The sequence below is a fragment of the Perognathus longimembris genome, chromosome 1 (genome assembly GCF_023159225.1).
Source record: "Perognathus longimembris pacificus isolate PPM17 chromosome 1, ASM2315922v1, whole genome shotgun sequence".
Classification (NCBI taxonomy): domain Eukaryota; kingdom Metazoa; phylum Chordata; class Mammalia; order Rodentia; family Heteromyidae; genus Perognathus; species Perognathus longimembris.
In genome coordinates, this window is record NC_063161.1 from 108,435,469 (window position 1) to 108,457,505 (window position 22,037).

At 41.2% G+C, this 22,037-nt stretch overlaps 1 protein-coding gene across 1 annotated transcript in view; it reads right to left on the bottom strand.

Moving 5' to 3' along the window:
- Positions 1 to 22,037, bottom strand: part of Mfsd14b (major facilitator superfamily domain containing 14B) — a 54,787-nt gene that overhangs the window by 18,665 nt on the left and 14,085 nt on the right. The window contains exons 2-3 of the mRNA XM_048345629.1: positions 9,182 to 9,277; positions 2,168 to 2,230 (exon numbers count right to left, since the gene is read on the bottom strand). Coding sequence (XP_048201586.1) covers positions 2,168 to 2,230; positions 9,182 to 9,277 — 159 coding nt within the window. The remainder of the gene's footprint in view (positions 1 to 2,167; positions 2,231 to 9,181; positions 9,278 to 22,037) is intronic.

The window sequence follows — 22,037 nt, forward strand, 5'->3', positions numbered from 1 at the left end:
CTGGCCCTCAAACAGAAATGTGAAGCATTAAACAGAAACTGGTATTAAAAAATAATCTAACAAGAGTGGGAAAATACAAAAATTTTAAAAGGGAGGGATCTTAGAGTAGTGACATATACCTGTAATTCCAGCTATTCATATCTTTGTGTAAGGCTGGCCAGTGCCAAAGTGTGAGGCCCTCTCTGAAAAACAAACTAAATGCAAAAGAACTAAGAATGTGACTCAAGTGATACAGTGCTTATCAATGATAACGTTTAATCATGGGGAGGGAGGAAGGACAGAAGGAATAAAATAGCTTGTTTTCTAGGAAATACTGGGGAAAAAAATTCTTTGATATACATCTGTTTCACTCTCAGTATTAACTGGTGCAATGAGGTCACCCAAATCAAATAAACATGCTATATTGCTCCAAGGGCCTTACAGGGAGAAAAGAGGGTTCAGTGTGTATATACTATAATCCCAAGAAAAGTAGACTGTCAAAGTATAGGCTCGGGTAAAAAAAAGACAAACAACTATAAAAGCAATACTTGCAAAACTGTTTGGTGTAAATGAACTGAACAATGTGGGTGGGGGGGAGGGAAAGGGGGAGGGGGGGAGAGGGGAATGAGGGACGAGGTAACAAACAGTACAAGAAATGTATCCAGGGGCTGGGGATATAGCCTAGTGGCAAGAGTGCCTGCCTCAGATACACGAAGCCCTAGGTTCGATTCCCCAGCACCACATATACAGAAAATGGCCAGAAGCGGCGCTGTGGCTCAAGTGGCAGAGTGCTAGCCTTGAGCGGGAAGAAGCCAGGGACAGTGCTCAGGCCCTGAGTCCAAGGCCCAGGACTGGCCAAAAAAAAAAAAAAAAATGTATCTAATGCCTAATGTATGAAACTGTAACCTCTCTGTAATTCAGTTTGATAATAAAAAATATACATATAAAAAAAACTAAAACAAAAAACAAAGTATAGGCTCTCCCAACCCAGCCTCAACAACAGAGTTGACTGAGGCTACGTTGGGAGACTTTGAGGAAGATAGCACTATAGAGAAGGAAGAGACTTCCATGTACTACCTGCCTATAATTTATCATTCACTGTGGGCTACATTCAAATCTTTAACACACATAAAAGGTGTAGGGCAAAATAACAGCTGAGACAAGGGTAGGGAACAAAAATGTAGATAAGTAATAATACATAATACATAACAGATAAGTAATAACACATGGGCATTTATTATATTCTCTCCTTTAGTGTATTTGAATTTCCATAATGATATGTTAAAAGATGCCTGTGATAGTATACAACTAGCACTCATCAAAATCTTGCCCTGATACACAAACTATGCCTTGGCTGCATGCAATACTTGCAGTTTACACATGCCAGGCTCCTTCATGCCAATGAGCCTTTGTACAGGCCCAGCCAGTCAGTTCTCCCACACCTGAAGCCAGTAAGCTGTTAGTCATTCTTCCTCACAGGAAATAAGAAGCATCTTTTTTATCCAGTCTCTGAGCTACTGAAGTGGATTCATTTTATCATGGAGATGTGTGTTTTGTGTGTGTACATAAAATTTCAACATTTTTATTATGAATTCTTCTTATTAGTCTACTCTATTGGATTAATGTCAGAGAGAGGAAGTTCCTTTTCATCTCTCACCCTCAGTTCTTGTCATAGAGTCTAGTAAATGGCAGTATTCAGGATTACAGGTGAACTGAATAGGAATTTTTCAAAGAGAAAATCAACTCACAGAAATTTCCCATCAGGTATCTAGGAAGAAAAAGGAACATACTCCAATCCCTTCATTGACCACGGCTATCAGTTAACCCAGTATAAGCTGAGTAGGGCAGCAATACAGGTAAAGTGACGTATGGGGGCGGGGGCAGAGGGCAACGCAAGAAGAGAACTCAATGGAGGAGAGGTAAGCTGAAGAAAAAAGCTTTCTGCTCCCATGAAATAAAACATTTACAGATGGCCTAGAAGCCAAAGAGAGGCTCAATTTTAGACCTTGTGACAATCAACTTCAAGAATTTTAAAAAATCTTTCATTTTAAAATGTAAACTAAAACTTACATTTAAATCTCCAAAACAAGTAAGTATTGTTCTCTAAGGCTCAGTTAAATTACCAGAGTTAAACTACTAAGGAGTCTTCGTTTTGGTTCCTTATGAACACCACAAAAATTGCCCTTACCTTTACACCTTGAATGAGACCATTCATAAGGAATGTGTGTTGAGGAAATGTTTCATGTAGCACCTACAGAAGGGAAATAAATATCAGGACATATTCAAATGCACATTACAGAAATCACTTCTGCCTCTATTCCTGGCAGGCTACTTAAGATGAACTCTGTACCAAAAATTATAAATGATTAAAAGAAATGCCAAGGCATGAGAAGACAATATGATAGTGAGGCAAAAATGTAACATCTTATTACTTCGTTCCTTCCCTCAACTCATCATGATGTGGATACCCAGGTAGTGATACACAAGTGATCAGGTTTGAGCCCACTTTCATCTCTCCTACATACAGGCAGTGACACAGACCGAGGTCTAGCCCATATTCATCTCTCCTACATAGTCCAGAAAAGCTTAAAGCCTTAAATGTGCATTAGTGTTGGGTTGGACTGACAGCACCTCAAAATGCCCAGAGTAAGACCTCAAATTATTTAAAAAATAATGACTTTCATCTAGTCAAAGATAACCATATATATGGGAAAAAAGGGCCAGGAATGTGGCTTAGTGGTAGAGTGCTCTCCTAGCATGCATGAAGCCCTGAGTTCAATTCCTCAGTGCCACATAAACAGAAAAGGCCCAGAAGTGGCACTGTGGCTCAAGTGGTAGAGTGCTAGCCTTGAGCAAAAAAAGCAGCTCAGGGACAGTGCCTAGGCAGAGTTCAAGCCCCAGGACTGGCAAAAAAAAGGGGGGGTAGGGGAATGACACTAAGAAACAAAAACCCAAACCAACCAACTAAATAAACAACAAAACAAAACCACCCAGACTCCGTCCTCCCACCAAAAATGGGGGAGAAAACATTACTAACACACACTTTGAAATGCAGAAGACTATAAAGCAGATGTTAAGTGCTGTAGGATGTAGCTTAGTGGTAGAATACTTGCTTAGCCATGGAAGAGACTCTAGGTTTGACCTCAAGCACCTCAAGAAAAAAATTTGAAAAGTACACAGATTTAGCAGATTTAAAAGAGAAAATAAATTTTAGAACAACAAAAAAATACATTAACGTAAGACTTTAGGGCTGGGAATGTGGCTTAGTGGTAGAGTGCTTGCCTAGCATGAATGGAGCCTTGGGTTCGATTCCCCAGTGCCACATTAAAAAAAAAAAGCTGGAAGTGGGGCTGTGGCTCAAATGGTAGAGTGCTAGCCTTGAGCAAAAGAAGCCAGGGACAGTGCTCAGGCCCTGAGTTCAAGCCACAGAACTGGCAAAAGGAAAAAAAAAGACTCTGATATGTTCAACAGCTGATTAGATGCAGCTGAAAAAGAGAATTACTATGTAGCCATATAGGGTGTATGTAGTGACTCATTTTGTGCTGCTACCAACAGAGTACCACAGAATGAGTTACTTTTTTTTTTTTTGCCAGTCCTGGGCCTTGGACTCAGGGCCTGAGCACTGTCCCTGGCTTCTTTTTGCACAAGGCTAGCACTCTGCCACTTGAGCCACAGCGCCACTTCTGGCCGTTTTCTGTATATGTGGTGCTGGGGAATTGAACCCAGGGCCTCATGTATACGAGGCAAGCACTCTTGCCACTAGGCCATATGGGAATATGGCCCTACTCTTTTTTTTAAAGACCTTAGAGACACGGTGTCTATTGCTCACACCTATAATCCTAGCTTCTCAGGAGGCTGAAATCTGAGAGAAGATCATGGTTCAAAGCCAGCCCAAATGGGAAAGTCTGTAATTATCCAACAAAAAGCTAGAAGTGGAGGTATGGCTCAAGTGATGAGTGCTAATCTTGAGTGAAAAAGCTAAGGGAAAGCACCCTGGTACGGAGTTCAAGCCCTAGTATAAGTGCAAACAACAAAGTAGAAAATAGCTGAAGGTGTGAATCATTTAGCAGAGAGGAAAAAAAAAAAAAAAAGCAAGGCTTTCATTTTTTGGTGGCAGTTGTGGGGCTTAAACTCAGGGCCTAGGCACTGTCCCTGAGCCTCTTTGTGCTCAAGGCTTGAGTCACAGCACCACTTCCGGTTTTTAAGTGGTTATTTGGAGAAGGGTCTCGTGGGGACTTTCCGCCTGTGCTGGCTTCGAACCATGATCCTCAGATCTCAGCCTTCTGAGTAGCTAGGATTACAGGCATGAGCCACCAGCGCCTGGCTAAGGCTTTCATTTTTAACATTGTCTTAACCAAGAAAAACCTCTGAAAAAAGATGTTTTAATATTTTGGAAAGGATTAAAATACAAGAGTATTTGTCTATTTAAAAACTTTTGAGGATAAACAGTTTGAGTACAGAGGAGTTAAATATCTGCACATATGTGAACACACATACAAAGCTGTGTTCTTCCACTTCCAGATATAACAGAAGAAATGTATGGAAAACCAAGAATAATGTAACTGTAGGCACTTCTAGATTATCCAGAGTAGAGGGCAAATCTGACAACAAAACTGAAAGAGTTGAAGAAAAGTAATGTTTGAGGTGAAAGAGGCCTTTGAACAAGTAAGTTTCCAGATCCCAGGAAGAACTCTTTCAACTTAGAGGATTAGGGAAAATCATAAATGAATGCAGTATTAAAAGGTCACAAAATTAATTTTCTGGAATCTTGCTCTCAAAGCTGCTGACCTTTGTACTTGGCCATAAGACAACAATCACAAGCCTTGTCCTGCTCCCCTCCTTCCCGCCCCCTCCAGTGTCTATTTCCTTGTGTGTGTGTGTGTGTGTGTGTGTGTGTGTGTGTGTGTGTGTGTGTGTGTGTGTGTGTGTGTGTACACACATGCAAGTCCTGGGGCTTGAACTCAGGGCCTGAGCACTGTCCCTGTTTTCTTTATGGTCAAGGCTAGCACTCTACCACTTGAGCCAAAGAACCACTTCTGGCTTTTTGTGTTTATGTGGTGCTGAGGAATTGAACCCAGGGCTTCATGCATGCTAGGCAAGCACCATACCACTAAGCCACATTCCCAGCCCCGACAACTACTTTATTTCAATAAGATATTTTATATGACCAAAGGACAACTATTTCTCCCCATCAGATAGAATGGGTACTAGAAGATAGTCTAATTATATATTAAAACTGCTGAAAAGTCTATAGAAAATGCACACCAAAATGTTCTATATGTTAGATGTTAGGACAAGATGCTCCGCCAATAATTTACCGTATATTGCCAGTTCATATAATCCTATTGTTGATTAGATCTTAAGGAGCTTGCTTGTCTAATGATACATAAGTATTCATGAGAGAATACAACTTACAATAATGAAACAAAAGTAATGCCAAGCCAAGGTTATGGAATCTTACTGCTTAGCAGTTAGCTATCAAGAGAAAACAGATATAACAAATAGTGCCAACATATTACAGATACTTTAAGTGAGGGTACACATCTCATTTTAATAATTATCATGTAAAAAAACAGGCAAGTTCCGGGCAATAACAACAAGAAAACTACCAAAACCAACATGTGAGTCTTATGATTCCATAAAGCAACATATCATGTGACTATACATAGACCATTTACTTCCTTACCAATTACCCTCAAAGCAAATTACCCTACAAAGTAATCATATACTGTCTAGCATTGTCCTATCTCATGGCAGGCATTGTAACTACTGAAAAAAAATGATTAAGTGAAAGAGACAGGAAGGCTGGCCAATAAGACAACTAAGGAGCAGACAGGACAATGTATGTTCACTGAATGAAAGAATGAATGAGCATATTATCTTGAGAGTCAATTGGGCTGAAGGGATGAAAGAATTGAATGTTGCAGAGGTGTTGGAATTTTTCATATCATCACATGACAGGGACTGGTGGGGAAATGCTGAATGCCTCAATCTCTACCAGGATTTCAAAAGAAAATCTGTAAACTGTAAGACGTGAAATCCTTCATTATCTTTAAGTAATTGTACAATAAGGTTTCAATTCAACACATCAGTATATAAGATGTCACCTTCTGGGGCTGGGAATATGGCCTTGTGGTAAAGTGCTTGATAGTGGTAGAGCAGTAGAGTGAAGCCCTGGGTTTGATCCCTCAGCACCACATATATAGAAAAAGCCAGAAGTGGCACTGTGGCTCGTGTAGAGTGCTAGCCTTGAGCAAAAAGAAGAAAGGGACAGTGCTCAGGCTCTGAGTTCAAGATCCAAGACTGGCAAAAAAAAATTATTTATTGATAAGCACATTAAGTATATCTTGTTTGACCTGAGAGTTCAATGTCAGCTGGAGACATAAAATGAGAAAAGAGGTAATTTTTATATTTTGACTTCATTTTATTTTTTTTGTGCTGGTACTGTGGCTTGAACTCATGACCTTGAGCCTTCACTTGGGTTTTTTGGTTAATCATCAAAGCTGACACTCTACTATTTAAACCACACATCTGCTTCCATCTTTTTTTTTTTTTTTTTTTTTTGCCAGTCCTAGGCCGTGAACTCAGGGCCTGAGCACTGTCCCTGGCTTCTTTTTTGCTCAAGGATAGCACTCTACCACTTGAGCCACAGCGCCACTTCTGGCCATTTCCTGTATATGTGGTGCTGAGGAATCAAACCCAGGGCCTCATGTATACGAGGCAAGCACTCTTGCCACTAGGCCATATCCCCAGCCCCCTGCTTCCATCTTTTGCTTGTTTATAGGAGATAAAAGTCTCATGGGCTTTTCTGCTTGTTCTGGCTCCAAACTTGGATCTTCAGATCTTAGCCTCTGGAATAGCTGGGATTGTGGGTGACAACCACCAGTGCCAGGTAGGGGGGAAAAAAAAAGAGGCCATTTTAAAGCAGAAACTCCTCTTCTTCTACAACTACACTACCGCCACAATACTACTACTAGTAGGTAAGGCCACAATGTGAGGCCAATTTTATAAACTTACTTTTTTTCTTTTTCCTTTGCTGGCCCTGGGGCTTGAACTCAGGGCCTGAGCACTATCACTGGCTTCTTTTTGCTCAAGTCTAGCACTCTACCTCTTCCGGCTTTTTCTCTTTATGTGATGCTGAGGAATTGAATTCAGGGCTTCGTGCATGCTAGGCAAGCACTCTACCTCTAAGCCATATTCCCAGCCCTATAAATTTACTTGCATGCATTAGAGACAATGATCTTTCAGACAGTGCTTAATAAATAAACTAAAATGTTAGGCTAGGCCAGGGCTATATAATAAAGGCAAGGAATCTCATGGAGAAAAAAAAATGTACATGGTAAGCTGCTTTGCAGTGCTCCAAATAAATCCTAATTATTGCCAGAATGAAGGGTTAGTCAGACTAGACAAAATATTAACATATATGTGCTGCTCTGGATTTCCAAGTAATTAACAGTGATCTGTTTGTGCTGTTTTTTTCTTTTTCTTTCATCTTGATGAAAGCAAGAAAATGATGTCCACTCTTCACAGTAAGGGAAAAAATTAAAAAAAGCAGCATACATGTATTATCTGTCAGAAGAACAAGAAACTGAGCAAGAGCAAACTCCAACATGAAAAGAGGAAAAATGATCTCTAGCTCTGAAGAAATAAGCCCTAATCATGTTTCTTCTTTGCCAAAGAGCCCAACATCCTAACTTTTTGGTCCAACTATAAAAGACAACAAGCAAATAGCATATGTCAGGAAAAAAATGCTCTTTCTTCTGGAGAATGAATAAAAAACAGGTTTAGCACTCTGGTGAGAGGTATAGGGAACAGTCAAAAAGTGAAGGGCAGTGAGCTTAATTTAGCAACTCCAAAGAGCCCAGAAAAAGAGAATGAACACATTTACTAACTCAGCCACTTCTTACTGGTCTTACAGAATGATGCTATCAACTCTGTAGTCCTCATACCTAGATGATTTTTATTTATTTTTGCTAGTCCTGGGGCTTGAACTCAGGGCCTGGGTACTATCCTTACTTCTGCTCAAGGCTAACACTCTACAATTTGAGCCCCAGCACGACATTTAGCTTTTTCTGTTTATGTGGTACTGAGGAATTGAACCCAGGGCTTCATGCATGCTAGGCAAACACTCTACCACAGGCCACATTCCCAGCCCGGTATTTTTATTATCCATTTTTAAAAAGAAAGGAAGCTGGAGGCCAGCCAGTAGCTCACACCCATAATCCTAGCTACCTAGGAGGCTGAGATCTGAAGTTCAAGATAAAAGCCAGCCTGGGCAGGAAAATTCCATGCAACTCTCATCTCCAATTAAACACCAAAAAGCTAGAAGTGGTAGAATGCCTTGAGTGATAAAGCTAATGGTACAGTGATCAGGTCCTGAATTCAAACCCAGTATTGGCACCAAAACAAACAACAAAGTCTCTATGAAAATTAACTGTAAAATTATTAGTGGGCCCTAATCCTCTAGTATTTTCTTTGATACTTAACTTTTCTCTAACCATATCATATATCCAAGATCCAAGTTCTTGGATACTAAGTTTTCTCAATACTGAGTTTGAAGAAATGGCCACAAAGCATCAGAAATGTAGACATTATTACAATTACTTACTCTCATTGTTACAAAGTATTTACCAATCCTTATTTAGTGAATTCTTAAAGGCCACTAACATCCAAAGAAAGATTATATAACCTTTGACAATACTTTGTAAACATCTATTATAAATTATCTAAAAGGTTTTTCTAACTGTATATGGGTGGGGCTGGGAATATGGCCTAGTGGCAGAGTGCTTGCCTCACATACATGTAGCCCTGGGCTCAACTCCTCAGTATCACATATATAGAAAAAACCAGAAGTGACACTGTGGCTCAAGTAGCAGAGTGCTAGCCTTGAGCAAAAGAAGCCAGGGACAGTGCTCAGGCCCTGAGACCAAGCCCCAGGATTGGCAAAAAAAAAAAAAGAAAGGGATCCTAAATATATATGGTTCATTCATATAATAGCACCCCTAAGACTGACTTCATGGGAGTGCAGTGTTACCTGTGAATACTTAATTAGGTGTTTTGTTCCAAGTGCTTCACAGACCAAACTATGGAAGTAACCCACTTAACTGTAGTCTTAAATCATTATCAACAGCTACTCCCAAATACATACCCAGACGTATGAACATGGGGATGTAATCCTAAAATCCAGGGTAGTAATACTTACAGTCAACATTGGAGTTGTCAACAGGCCCCATGCAAAGAATTCAAGAAAGATGACAATAGCAGCATGGTAAACACTTGGTCGGCCAAAGCCTTGTAACTGGAAGAGAGAGAAAGCTATTTTAAAAAATAGTGAAGAGAGAGGAGAAATCCATTATCTTAGAATGGTCTATTAAAAAACTAAATTTCAAACTATCTATAATAGTTAAGACAAAACTTCATTCTACGAGCTGGAAATATAGCTCAATGGCAGAGCACATGTTCAGCATCTGTTAAGCTCTGTGTTCCATCCTAGCATTTACAAAAAGACAAATGAGCAAGCAAACTTCATTCTGTAGTATCCCTGATGCCTACACTTTCCCTCATCATGGAAGGTGCTAAGATCACAGATTTTGCCCTTGTCCTTGTACATATCATTAGAGTTTTGGTAAGAAGTCAACTAGACTTGTTAGGAGACTTTGATTTCTAGGATCTGACTGCATGTCCTTTACCAGTTATGCATAACTCAGCAACTTGACCTCTGAAGGCATTAAGTTGTTAGCTATATAATGGTTTCCTTAGCTACATAAGAGACATGGTATGGGAGTTATATGCTCAAAAGTCACAGAGGGGGCTGGGAATATGGCCTAGTGGTAAAGTGCTCGCCTCCTATACATGAAGCCCTGGGTTTGATTCCTCAGCACCACATTTACAGAAAATGGCCAGAAGTGGCGTTGTGGCTCAAGTGGCAGAGTGCTAGCCTTGAGCAAAAAGAAGCCAGGGACAGTGCTCAGGCCCTGAGTCCAAGCCCCAGGACTGGGAAAAACACAAAACAAAAAGTCACAGGGAGTAGAGACTAGTCCAGATTAAAGGTCGGAACTGACCAAAAAAAAAAAAAAAAAAAAAAAAAAGGGACAGAAAGAAAAGAGAACAACAACAAAAAAACCCTATGAATACAAACTATATGTTAAATAACTCTATGTCATTAGCCTTAAAAATTTAAGGATATTCTCTTTATGTCTTGATGTCTTAGATTCTTCGGGGAGGGAAAAACTGGTTCATATATCTAAATAAAAGGTAAGAAAACAACAATTGCTAGATTTGGACAAAAAGAATATAAGTACTCATTTGTATTGTTCTTTTATTTTCTAGTTTTGAAAATTTGAGAAACAGCCAAAAGTGTTTATCAAATATTCAAACTTGAACATTCCTCAATATTTAAAGAGTAGTTTTTAAAAAATGATTCTATTTTATGGGACTGGTAACAACACATTTCACAAATAATTGTTTTGAGACAGGGTCTCACTCTGCCCACAGACTGCCAGAGAGTCTGGACCCTCTTACCACCTCAGCACCTCAAGTGCTGGGATTATGTGTGTCACAGCCCATCTGGCTCATTTCACAAAGTTTAAACAAGAAAAGAAAAGGTCCATGTAGGTACTCAAGACAAATAAGTAAATAAATAAGTACTACCTTCAAAACTACTAGCTATTTCTAGTTCTTTAATCAACAGAATAGAAACAGTCTTTATGACAGCCTGCCTAGGTCTCTTTATGTTCCTCTTCCCTCTATATCCTCCAACTCCTAAAGTTTAGAAGTCAGAAACCTTGTCCTCATGGTGAACCAACTCCTCTTTTGCTGGCTAGCTCTGCCCTGGTTCAGATCTCTGGTCTCTTGACTCAATCAAATACAAAGCAGCTTTCTTTTCTTTTTTTCTTTTGTGCTGGTCCTAGAGCTTGAACTCAGGGAATAAGTACTGTCCCTGAGCTTTTCTCCTCAAGGATAGCCACTTAAACCACAGCCCCATTCACATTATAGGTTTAGATAGTATCAATGAGAAATTATTTTTGCAGTACTAAAGTTTGAACTCAGAGCTTTGCACTTGCTAAACATGCACTGTACCACTTGAAACACCTCCTCAGTCCTTTTGGTTCGTTTCTAAACAGTCTTATGTTTTTGGTAGTGGGTCTTCAACATGTGATCCTCCTACATAAGCCTCCCATATAGGTGGGATCACAGGTATACACAATAGCTTGGCTTGCTGAGATGGAATCTTGCTAGCCTCAAACTGAGATTCTCTGGATATGCCTGCTAAGAAACTTGGATTTGGGTAGGAGCCACCACGTCCAGGTAACAAACATCTTTTCTAAAATGCAAGCTGTTTTTATCCTATCTCAATATAAACTCCGTTAATTAAAACACCACAGCAAAAATAAATCTGCCTTTACTTAATTTCTTCCTAAGCAATTCATAGCCAAAGCACTAATGAAAACGTGTCATGTATTTTCTCTTTAAATTATCTAAGCCAATTGAAAAGGCTACAGTAAAAAAAACTTAGTATTTTAACTGAACCTGATCTGCACAGCTTTCGAGTCAATGGTTTTCTCAGTCCCATTTTAAATTAGAGCATCTTTGGATATCCTGACTCCAGAGTTGTTAAGAAGCAGAGGATAAAAAGCATCACAATGTCTCTGGAAAACCATTACCATCCTTCCTATAGATCACTTCAAGGCCTCAACCATATTAACCTCTTTTCCCTGTCCTTTGAGAGATTTGAGATCTTTTTTTTTTTTTTTTTTTGCCAGTCCTGGGCCTTGGACTCAAGGCCTGAGCACTGTCCCTGTCTTCCTTTTGCTCAAGGCTAGCACTCTGCCACTTGAGCCAAAGAGCCACTTCTGGCTGTTTTCTGTATATGTGGTGCTGGGGAATCGAACCCAGGGCCTCATGTATACAAGACAAGCTCTCTTGCCACTAGGCCATATCCCCAACTCCTTGAGATCTTTTTTGACAACATGCTCAGTGATCTTTCTGAAAATAAAAATCTCACCCTAGATTCTTGTGGAAGATGGCTGCAAATTTCTCCCATCCCTGCACCGTTCCACTATATGACTTTGCTGCTGATCCTATCAAAAGGTGAAGTCTAGAGACTGGAGACATAGCGTAGTAGCAGAATGTGTGCTTGGTATGCATGAGACTGTGGCTTCTATCCCCAGCAACACAAAGAAAGGGAGAAAAAGGTAGAAGTTTACACCACCACCCCTCCACCCTTTCCCTATATCTGGGCTGGCTCAACTTGTTCTAATCCACAGTGGTCAGAGGCAATACAGGTTTCTCTTAAGTTCTTTAAGACTACCATGTAGAGAAAGCTCTGCTACTCACAAAAGGCTGAGAAGATAGAAGTTTCTTCCTAAGATCTAGAGACAAACCCATTGAATAGTCATCACCAGCTGCCAGACAAAGGAACAAGGCCATCTTAGATTATCACCTCCAGGAGCTAGCAATGTGGTTTAGTGGTAGAGTGCTTTCCTAGCATACACAAAGCCCTGGGTTCAATTCCTCAGTACCACATAAACAGAAAAGGCTGGATGTGGCGCTGTGGCTCAAGTGGTAGCCTTGAGCAAAAGCAGCTCAGGGACAGTGCCCAGGCCCCAAGTTCAACCTCAGGCTACCCCCTAACCACCCGCACCCCAAGAAAAAAATAGACTGCCACAGACTATACTGTATAGCTTGAGAAATTCAAGTGTTACCAGTGCAGCATTGTCACCTGCTCAAACTCAAACTGTTACTCCAAAGAACTGTCCACAGGTGTTGACTTAAGCCTTTTGGTTTACGTAGCTTATGTAGCACTATCTTTACCACTTTGTCCTCATAAGATTTTGGTGTGTGTAGGTGTACCAGTACTGGGGCTTGAACTCAGGGCTTGGGTATTGTCCTTGAGCTTTTTTGCAGAATTTCAGTTTTGCAAGGTAAATATACTGAAGATTTGTTTTTAGCAATGCACTCTTCCCTTTCCCTCCCCAAGGCAGATAAACAAATAAACAAGACAAAAAGAAAACAAAAATAACAAAGTAAAACACTCCGTTTCCATTTCCTAGAATTCGTTTTGATAGATATTTTATATGATCAGAAGCACACAGGCATTGTGCCTTTGTGTTCCTCCCCTAACAATATCTTCCTTTGTTCTTTGTGTGAATGTCTAGAGTCATGTATAATTTATCATGTCCCAGTGGTTTTTAGATCTAGATTTCACATGAGAAAACGTACCATTTGTCTGAGTGTGGCTTACCTCACTTGACATTTGTTCTAGGTCCATCCACTGCCCTGCAAATGACATTCTTCTTTTTTTTTTTTTTTGGTCGGTTGTAGGACTTGAACTCAGGGCCTGGGTACTGTCCCTGAGCCTCCTTGTGCACAAGACTAGTGTTCTACCATTTGAGCCATAGCGCCATTTCTGGCTTTCCAGTGATTAATTGGAGATAAGAGTCTCACAGAGAATTTTCTCCCTGGGCTGGCTTCAAACTGTGATCCTCAGATCTCAGCTGCCTGAATAGTGAGGCTTAAAGGCGTTGCACCCATCAATGTTATTATAATGGCTGTGTAAAATTCCATTGTGTATCCATAGGTGCCACATTTGAGGGATCCATTCATCTACAGTAGAGCATCTGGGCTGTTTCCACAACTTGGCTATTGTGAACAGTGCAGCAATGAACATTGATGTGCAATGCCTTTACAGTATTCTGGCTTGTGATGTTTTGGGTAGATGCCCAGGAAAGGTATGGCTGGGTCACAGGGAAGATCTATGTCTAATTTCTTGAGGAACCTCCAGACTGCTCTCCAGAGTGGTTGTTACAGTCTTACCAGCAGTGCAATTAGGGTTCCTTTTTCCCCATATCCCCACCATTTGTTGTTTGAATTCACAAAGTTAACCAATCTAACTGTGGTGAGATGCAATCGCAGAGATGTTTTGATCTGCATTTCCTTTATGGCCAGGGATGATGAGCATTTCCTCCTGTGTTTCTTTGCCATTCTTATCTCTTTTTCTGAGAAGTCTCTCCTTAGCTCCTTTTGCCCATTCAGTGATTAGTTTATTAGCTTTAAGAGGGGTTAATTTCTTAAGCTCCTTGTATATTTTGGATATCAGGCCTTTGTCAGATGTATTACTGGTAGAGATTTTTCTTCCAGGCCTGGGGCTTGAAATTAGGGCTTGGGCACTGTCCGCGAGCTACTTTGCTCAAGACTAACACTCTAACACTTGAGCCAGAGCACCATGTTTGGCCTTTTCTCTTTATGTGGTCCTGAGGAATCAAACCCAGGGCTTCATGCATGCTAGACTAGCAGTCTAACACTAAGCCACATTCCCAGCCCTTGGTAAAGATTTTCTTCCAGTCTGTTGTCTTTTTAGATTAGCAACTATATCCTTTGCTGTGCAGAAACTTTATTTTGATGTAATCCCATTTGTATTCTCTCTTATCTGCTGTGCTCCTGGGACTCTATTCAAAAAGTTTCTGCCTGGGTGCTGGGAATATGGCCTAGGGGTAAAATGCTTGCCTTATATCCATGAAGCCCTGGGTTCGATTCCTCACCGCCACATATATAGAAAAAGCCAGAAGTGGTGCTGTGGCTCAAGTGGTAGAGTGCTAGCCTTGAGCAAAAAACAGGACTGGCAAAAAAAAAAAAAAAAGTTTCTGCCTATGCCTATCAGTACTCGTGCAGAAATGAATTGTAACTTGGGCAAAATGCTGACTTGTCTGAAAACTGAGTTCCTTTTCTACAAATGGAGGCAAGATTACTATATAATTTAGTTATGGAAACTAAGCAGTGAGTCTGAGCTGGGGATATAATTTGAGTGTAGATAAGCATGCCTAGCAAGTACAAGGCCCTAGGTTCAAATTCCAGTATTGTCACAAATAACAAAACCCACTGTATCTGTGCCCTGAAAAGTTCTCAACATAAAAAGTTTGAGGTTTCTATGTGATACAGACAATCTACAAAATGTGGAGGATGTATATAGTGTCATGTTCATGGGTAGTTATGAAGAGTAAAGAAGATAAACCCAAACCAGGAGTTTATCTCTGGGCTGCCATGTATTGTTCCATCACCACTTAGAAGTGGTGATGATTTTCAGAACATCAGTGATATTCTATATGTTTTGGTAGGTGATTCTTTACCACTTTCTTAGGCAAAGAAAGGGAGAGGGTGCCAGGTGGAAAAACATGCCTATGGAAATTCTTCTAGGCTAAATGAGGTGGTCTGTTTTTCCTGCTTACTTTTGGTGACTTGGTGAGGAGAAACAGTCCTCAGGGTGTACAGGTTAGCTCTTCTTTGTTTTGTTTTGTTTTTTTGCCAGTGCTAGGGCTTGAACTCAGGGCCTGAGCACTGTCCCTGGCTTCTTTTTGCTCAAGTCTAGCACTCTACCACTTGAACTACAGTACCACTTCTGGCTTTTTTATATATGTAGTGCTGAGGAATCGAATCCAGGGCTTCATGTATATGAAGTGAGCACTTTACCACTGGGTTAGTTCTTCTTTAGGAAGGTACCTGCAGGCCCTACTAAGCCGGCCCTACTAATGCCCAGGAGAGAATCACCAAATTTAGGGTGATGGAAGGGGTGATGAGGAGGGTGTCAGCTCATTTCTCTGGCAAGAGCTCTAGGCAGAATGGGAAGCATTTGTATACTGTGAGCTCAACATCTTTAAAGAAGATTTAGTGGTCAAAAATGTCTTAAAAATGACCTCAGATGATACAGTGGGAAACAGAGAAATCAGAGTTTATGTACATCATGACAGCAATTCTATTAGCCTCTCATTTGAATGCTGGGTCTGCCCAGATATTCTTTTTCCAAGGTCCAGCCTAGTTCCAGGGTTACTCTGCAAGTCTACAGAGGGACAACTTGAGAACAGGAAGAAGCCCCATGGAATCTGGAATGAAAGTAACTGTTGATTTGTCTTCACTTACGTAAGTTTTGGAAAAAGCCACTTTTGGCTCAAATCAGCAATTCATGCTAATGTACCATCTGGTTGAAGGTGGAGTGGCCAGGAGCCACCATGTTACTCCTTGTGGAAGTTTCCTTCAGACCTGCCCTTCAGTATAGGTGCTGTAACGAGGCAAGTACTTCTTGGGAGGGTATATAATACAGCAGGGTAGATAGGTAGGTAGGTAGGTAGGTAGTAGGCAGGTAGGTAGATAGGTAGAGGGTAGTCAAGTGCGTCTATGTGTTAATAGAATTGAACAAATCCATAAGCAGTCTACAATGCTTCATACATAGAAAGAAAGGAACTCCATGTAAGTAGATTAAAATTAGGGGCTGGGGATATAGCCTAGCGGCAAGAGTGCCTGCCTCGGATACACGAGGCCCTAGGTTCGATTCCCCAGCACCACATATACAGAAAACGGCCAGAAGCGGCGCTGTGGCTCAAGTGGCAGAGTGCTAGCCTTGAGCAGGAAGAAGCCAGGGACAGTGCTCAGGCCCTGAGTCCAAGGCCCACGACTGGCAAAAAAATAAATAAATAAAAATAAAAAAAATAAAATTAGAAGACTGTTGGCATTCCTTGGCTTTGCCCTAAATTGCAGCCTTATGTTAGACACATCCTAGAAGTTCTGAACCTCTGATTTTCAATTAAAAACAGAAACAGAAACAAACCATTTAGGAGGCCACAGAGCCCCAGGATGAAAAACAGAATGTGAAAAAAAATAGATTATTGTATTAAAATGCATAAATAACCTTATAAAGAAGGTAGAAGAGGGCTGGGAATATGGCCTAGGGGCAAGAGTGCTTGCCTCATATACATGAAGCCCTGGGTTCAATTCCTCAGCACCACATATATAAAAAAGGCCAGAAGTGGTGCTGTGGCTCAAGTGGCAGAGTGCTGGCCTTGAGAAAAGAAAGTCAGGAACATTGCTCAGGCCCTGAGTCCAAGCCCCAGGACTGGCAAAAAAAAAAGAAGGTAGAGGAAAGGTGACAATTGAAGTAATTTGGAGACTGAGTTGAGTCTGTAAGACTTAAGACAAATTGTGCTCTAGTCAACAAACATTTCTCAGGGGGATACAGTTACAGTTAGACAATTATGAAACCATTATACCTATATACTGAAATCAAGCAATCAGGAGCAATTAGGGAGGACTGATGATGAGAGCTAGTGTTCTTACTGCCAGAGAGGAAAGTTACAAATAAGTAAGAGGCTGCATCTCATACTGAGTTAGGGCTGAAGACATCTTTACAAATTCCTTTGTAGCTAAACTTATGGAAATATGTATAGCCAGGCACCGGAGGCTCATACCTAGCTACTCAGGAGGCTGAGATTGAGGTTCACAGTTCAAAGCCAGCCTGGGTAGGAAAGTCTGTGAGATTCTTATCTCTAACCAACAGAAAACTGGAAGTGGGGGAGGGAGGAAGGTGGGAGAAAAATGAGGGAGGAGGTAAAAAGTGAGGTAAGAAATGTATTCACTGCCTTACATATGAAAATGTAACCCCTCTGTACATCACTTTGACAATAAATGAAGAAAATATGAAGGGAAAAATGAAAAAACAAAAACAAAACTGGAAGTGTCACTGTGGCTCAAGGGGGTAAAACATTATCTTTGAGCAAAAAGAGCTCAGGGACAGCACCCAGGCCCTGAGTTCAAGCCCATGGATGGCCAAAAAAAGGAAAAAAATTATAGATACTCATTTTATACATAAATATTTCCTTGTTCATCAGCTGAAATAGTCTAAAAAGCTCTGAAACCGCAAGAACATAGTAAAGACAATGTGTAGTATGAGGTCTTGGTTTCAAATATAATTCTCCAACAAAAGGAACTAGGACTCTTGAGGAATGATCAATTCTGAAACTGGGAAAGGAAATATACAAAAGAAGCCTAGAGTATCTTGTAGTTTCAAAATATTAGTGCTGTGTATATGTACCACTTTGTGTGTGTGTGTGTGTGTGTGTGTGTATGTGTGTGTGCTCGCACGCACTGTCCTGTCTTGGGACTTGAACTCAAGGCTTGGGTGCTGTCCTTGAGCTTCTTTTGTTCTACCACTTAAACTACAGCTCCACTTCTTTGGGTAGTTTATTAGAGATAAGAGTTTCATGGACTTTCCTGCCTGGGCTGACTTCAAACCACAATCCTCAGATCTCAGCCTCCTGAGTACCTAGGATTACAGCTATGAGCCACTGGCATCCAGCTAATAGTGGAATTCTATGCATACATTAGAAAGAATGTCTTCTTCAGGAAGGATCTGGAACAAATTATATAAAATAAGGTAGGCCAAGGTCAGCAAGACAAACAGCACACATTTTTCTCTCATAAATAGAAACTAGATCTAAAACACAACTGGATATGACAACTTACACAGGGCTCTAAGCATTTACACACAAGACTAAAGGAGGATACACTTAAGAGAGGAACCCAAAGGCATAACTCTGAACTTTTTTTTTTTTTTTGCCAGTTCTGGGCTTGAACTCAGGGCCTGAGCACTGTCCTTGGCTTCTTTTTGCTCAAGGATAGCACTCTACCACTTGAGCCACAGTGCCACTTCTGGCCATTTTCTATATATGTGGTGCTGGGGAATCGAACCCAGGGCTTTATGTATATGAGGCAAGCACTCTTGCCACTAGGCCACATTCCCAGCCCATAACTCTGAACTTTTAAACAGCATTTATCAAAATAAATTCCAGCAAATGTTAAGTTTTGTTGTTTTTGGATTGTCTATTTGGGGGAGACAAGCTGGGGAGGCACAGCTGTGGCGAAGGGTGAACAAATGTAGTAATAGTATTCAATATATACTATGTGGAAAATTATGCAACTTGTGGTAGGGACAGGAGGGGGACAGGAGGGGGATAAAACAAGAGTGATGTTATCCAAAAAGAATTGTATACTAGGCACTGGTGACTCATGCCTATAATCCTAGCTCATTCTACTTCAAACCCCAGGACAGGCAAAAAAGAAAAAAGAAATTGTACCCAATACTTGGCTGACGAAATGGTACAACACCTATGTTAACACCTTAGTAACAAAAAAAATTTAAAGGGTGGAGGATGCTGTGCGCTGGTGGCTCACACCTGTAATCCTAGCTACTCAGGAGGCTGAGCTCTGAGGATGGAAGTTTAAAGCCAGCCTGGGCAGGAAAGTCCCGGAGACTCTTCAATTAACCACCAGAAAATCGAAAGTGACACTGTGAGCTGAAGAGCTCAGGGACAGTGCCCAGGCCCTGAGTTCAAGCCCCATGACTGACAAAAAAAAGGCAGGGAGGGGATAGGGCAAGAGAGATAAGGGAAGAGTATAAATGTCAATGAGCTCTCAATGGCCAGGGCTTGAACACTTTTTTTTTGGGGGGGGGGGCGTGGAATTCTGGGATCTGAACTTAGGACTTCACTCTTGCTAGGTAGATGCTCTATCACTTAAGCCATGTCCCTATGAATCAACTAGACCTCCTTTACTTTTTGGATGGTGTTTCAAGGTATTCTTTGCCCAGGGCCAGCCTGGACTGGTGATCCTTCTAGCTGTATCTCTACATCCCTGGGGTTATAGGTACATTACATCATGCCCCACTTTTGAGGTTTCACTAACTTTGCACAAGCTAGCCACAAACCCTGATCCTCCTGCCATCTGCCTCTAGAGATTACAGGCATGAACCAGGATGCCCAGTTCTACTGGAACTGATGAACTCAGAGCCTCTTAAGTCATATCTCAGTTGTTTTTCCTCTTTTTTTTTTTCCTTTTTCAGATAGTCTCTTACTTTTGACTGGGCTGACCACAGATGTGAACCAAAAAATAAAAATACTGAAAATAGTTAATTGTAAATGAACATCCAGTGCATTCTTTTTTTTTTTTTTTCATTTTTTTTTTTTTTTTGCCAGTCCTGGGCCTTGGACTCAGGGCCTGAGCACTGTCCCTGGCTTCTTCCTGCTCAAGGCTAGCACCCTGCCGCTTGAGCCACAGCGCCGCTTCTGGCCGTTTTCTGTATATGTGGTGCTGGGGAATCGAACCTAGGGCCTCGTGTATCCGAGGCAGGCATTCTTGCCACTAGGCTATATCCCCAGCCCCTCCAGTGCATTCTTGATGAGTCTACTAAGTATTAGTTAAATGAAGGACAGATAGCAACAGAAGAAATGATTGGGGCTGGGAAAGTGGCCTGGTGGTAGTGTGCTTGCCTAGCATGCATGAAGCCCTGGGCTTAATTCCTCAGTACCACATAAAGCAGAAGTGGTGCTATGGCTCAAGTGGTGTAACGCTAGTCTTGAGCAAAAGCAGCTCAGGAGGAGTGCCCAGGCTCTGAGTTCAAGCTCCAGGACTGGCAAAAGAAAAAAAGAAAGAAAGAAAAGAAAAAGAAAAGGAAGAAATGATCCTTGCTCCAATTTCATAGAATCTAAGTAACAAATGGAAATTGACTCTGGTGGACAAAGACATAAGTTAGCAACAATAGTACAAAAGACACTGAGCAATATGCAGGCCAAAGTTACCTGCAAACACAGCAACAGACAACATGTCAAGCCCTAATAAAAATACCCTATTTGCTACAGTTCTTCCCCACTATAATTTTTTTTTTTTTTTTTTTGGTGGTCATGAGGCTTGAACTCTAGGCACTGTCCCTGAGCTCTTAAGCTCAAGGCTAGAACTCTACCACTTGCACCACAGTGCCACATCTGGTTTTCTGGTGGTTAATTGGAGATAAGAGTCTTGTGGACTTTCCTACCCAGGCTGAATATGAACTGCGATTCTTAGATATCAGCCTCCTGAGTAACTAGGACTATAGGCATGAGCCACTGGAGCCCGGCTTCCCACTATTATTTTTTAAAGAAATAACTATTATCTCCATGTTTTAGAAGGTCAAACTCAGATACAGAGTGTTGAAGTAACTTGCTGAATTACATACAAATAAATGTCTGAGCTGGCATTCCATCAAGACAGTCACATGCCCCAAAGTGTATGCTAGTATGCTGCTTTTCTTAGAACGCCTGTTTCTTCACACATAGAGTTAGTACCTAAATGTGGCAGGAAACCACTACTACTTTTCTTGTTGAAGAGGTAGCAGGAATGAGCTGTATCCAGTTCCTATGTAAGCAAAGTGGAGGCTTTCAGTTGCCTACTCACCCAGTTCCTTACACTAAGAAGCGTGGCCTCGGTACAGTGCATACAGGCAAAAGGGCACTCTCCAGTGCTTTTGTTCTCTGACCTGACAACATGACCCGAGAAGTACAGATGAACTAGGACACAGAGCTTTTCTCACTCAGATCATCTGTTCTGTCTGCTGGAAAAAAGATAAGGCTGAAGGCTGCTGCTCCCATTTGTCCCACACATGATCCTCAACTTAAAAGATCAAAGTACATGGTAAACACCAGCCACCTGCCAGCATGGAAGCAAAAGAATCACTTCCCTATGACACACAATGCCTGGCTGTTCAGTTTCCCCTCCACAGCCTGCATTCATCCTCTCTCTACAGGGTGGCCAAGGCTGAAGGACAAATAATATGGTCATTTCAGCTAGAGAATTATCAGTTGCTTTTCATGAGATAGGAATTTAAAGGGGAAGGACAGAGGGCAAAGTGGCAGTATATTATCAGTCTTAGATGCAAAATGTTCCTTTAAGACACCTTATTATGGGGGCTGGGAATGTAGCATACATAGTGATAGAGTACTTGCCTAGCATGCATGAAGCCCTGAGTTCAACTCTTCAGTACCACATAAACAAAAAAGGCCGGAAATGGCACTGTGGCTCAAGAGGTAGGGTGCTAGCCAGCTCAGGTCCAGTGCTCAGGCCTTGAGTTCAAGCACCTGGACTAGTAAGAAATAAAAACAAAAACACCTTGTTTGGGAGAATATACTTAAAAAGTGATCATTATGCAATCCTGACACTGTATTTAAAATTACAGGATATAGGAGGGTACGGGTTACTGAGGCCTATAATAATCCTAGCTAGTTAGGAGGCTGAGATTGAGGATTATGGTTTAAAGATAACCTAGGCAGGAAAGTCCATTAGACTCTTATCTCCAATTAACCTCCAAAAAACTGGAAGTAAAGCTATTGTTCAAGATGCAGAGCACTAGAGCAGTAGCCTTGAGGGGGAAAAAAAAAAACAACAAAGAAAAACCAGAGGGGGCTGGGAATATGGCCTAGTGGCAA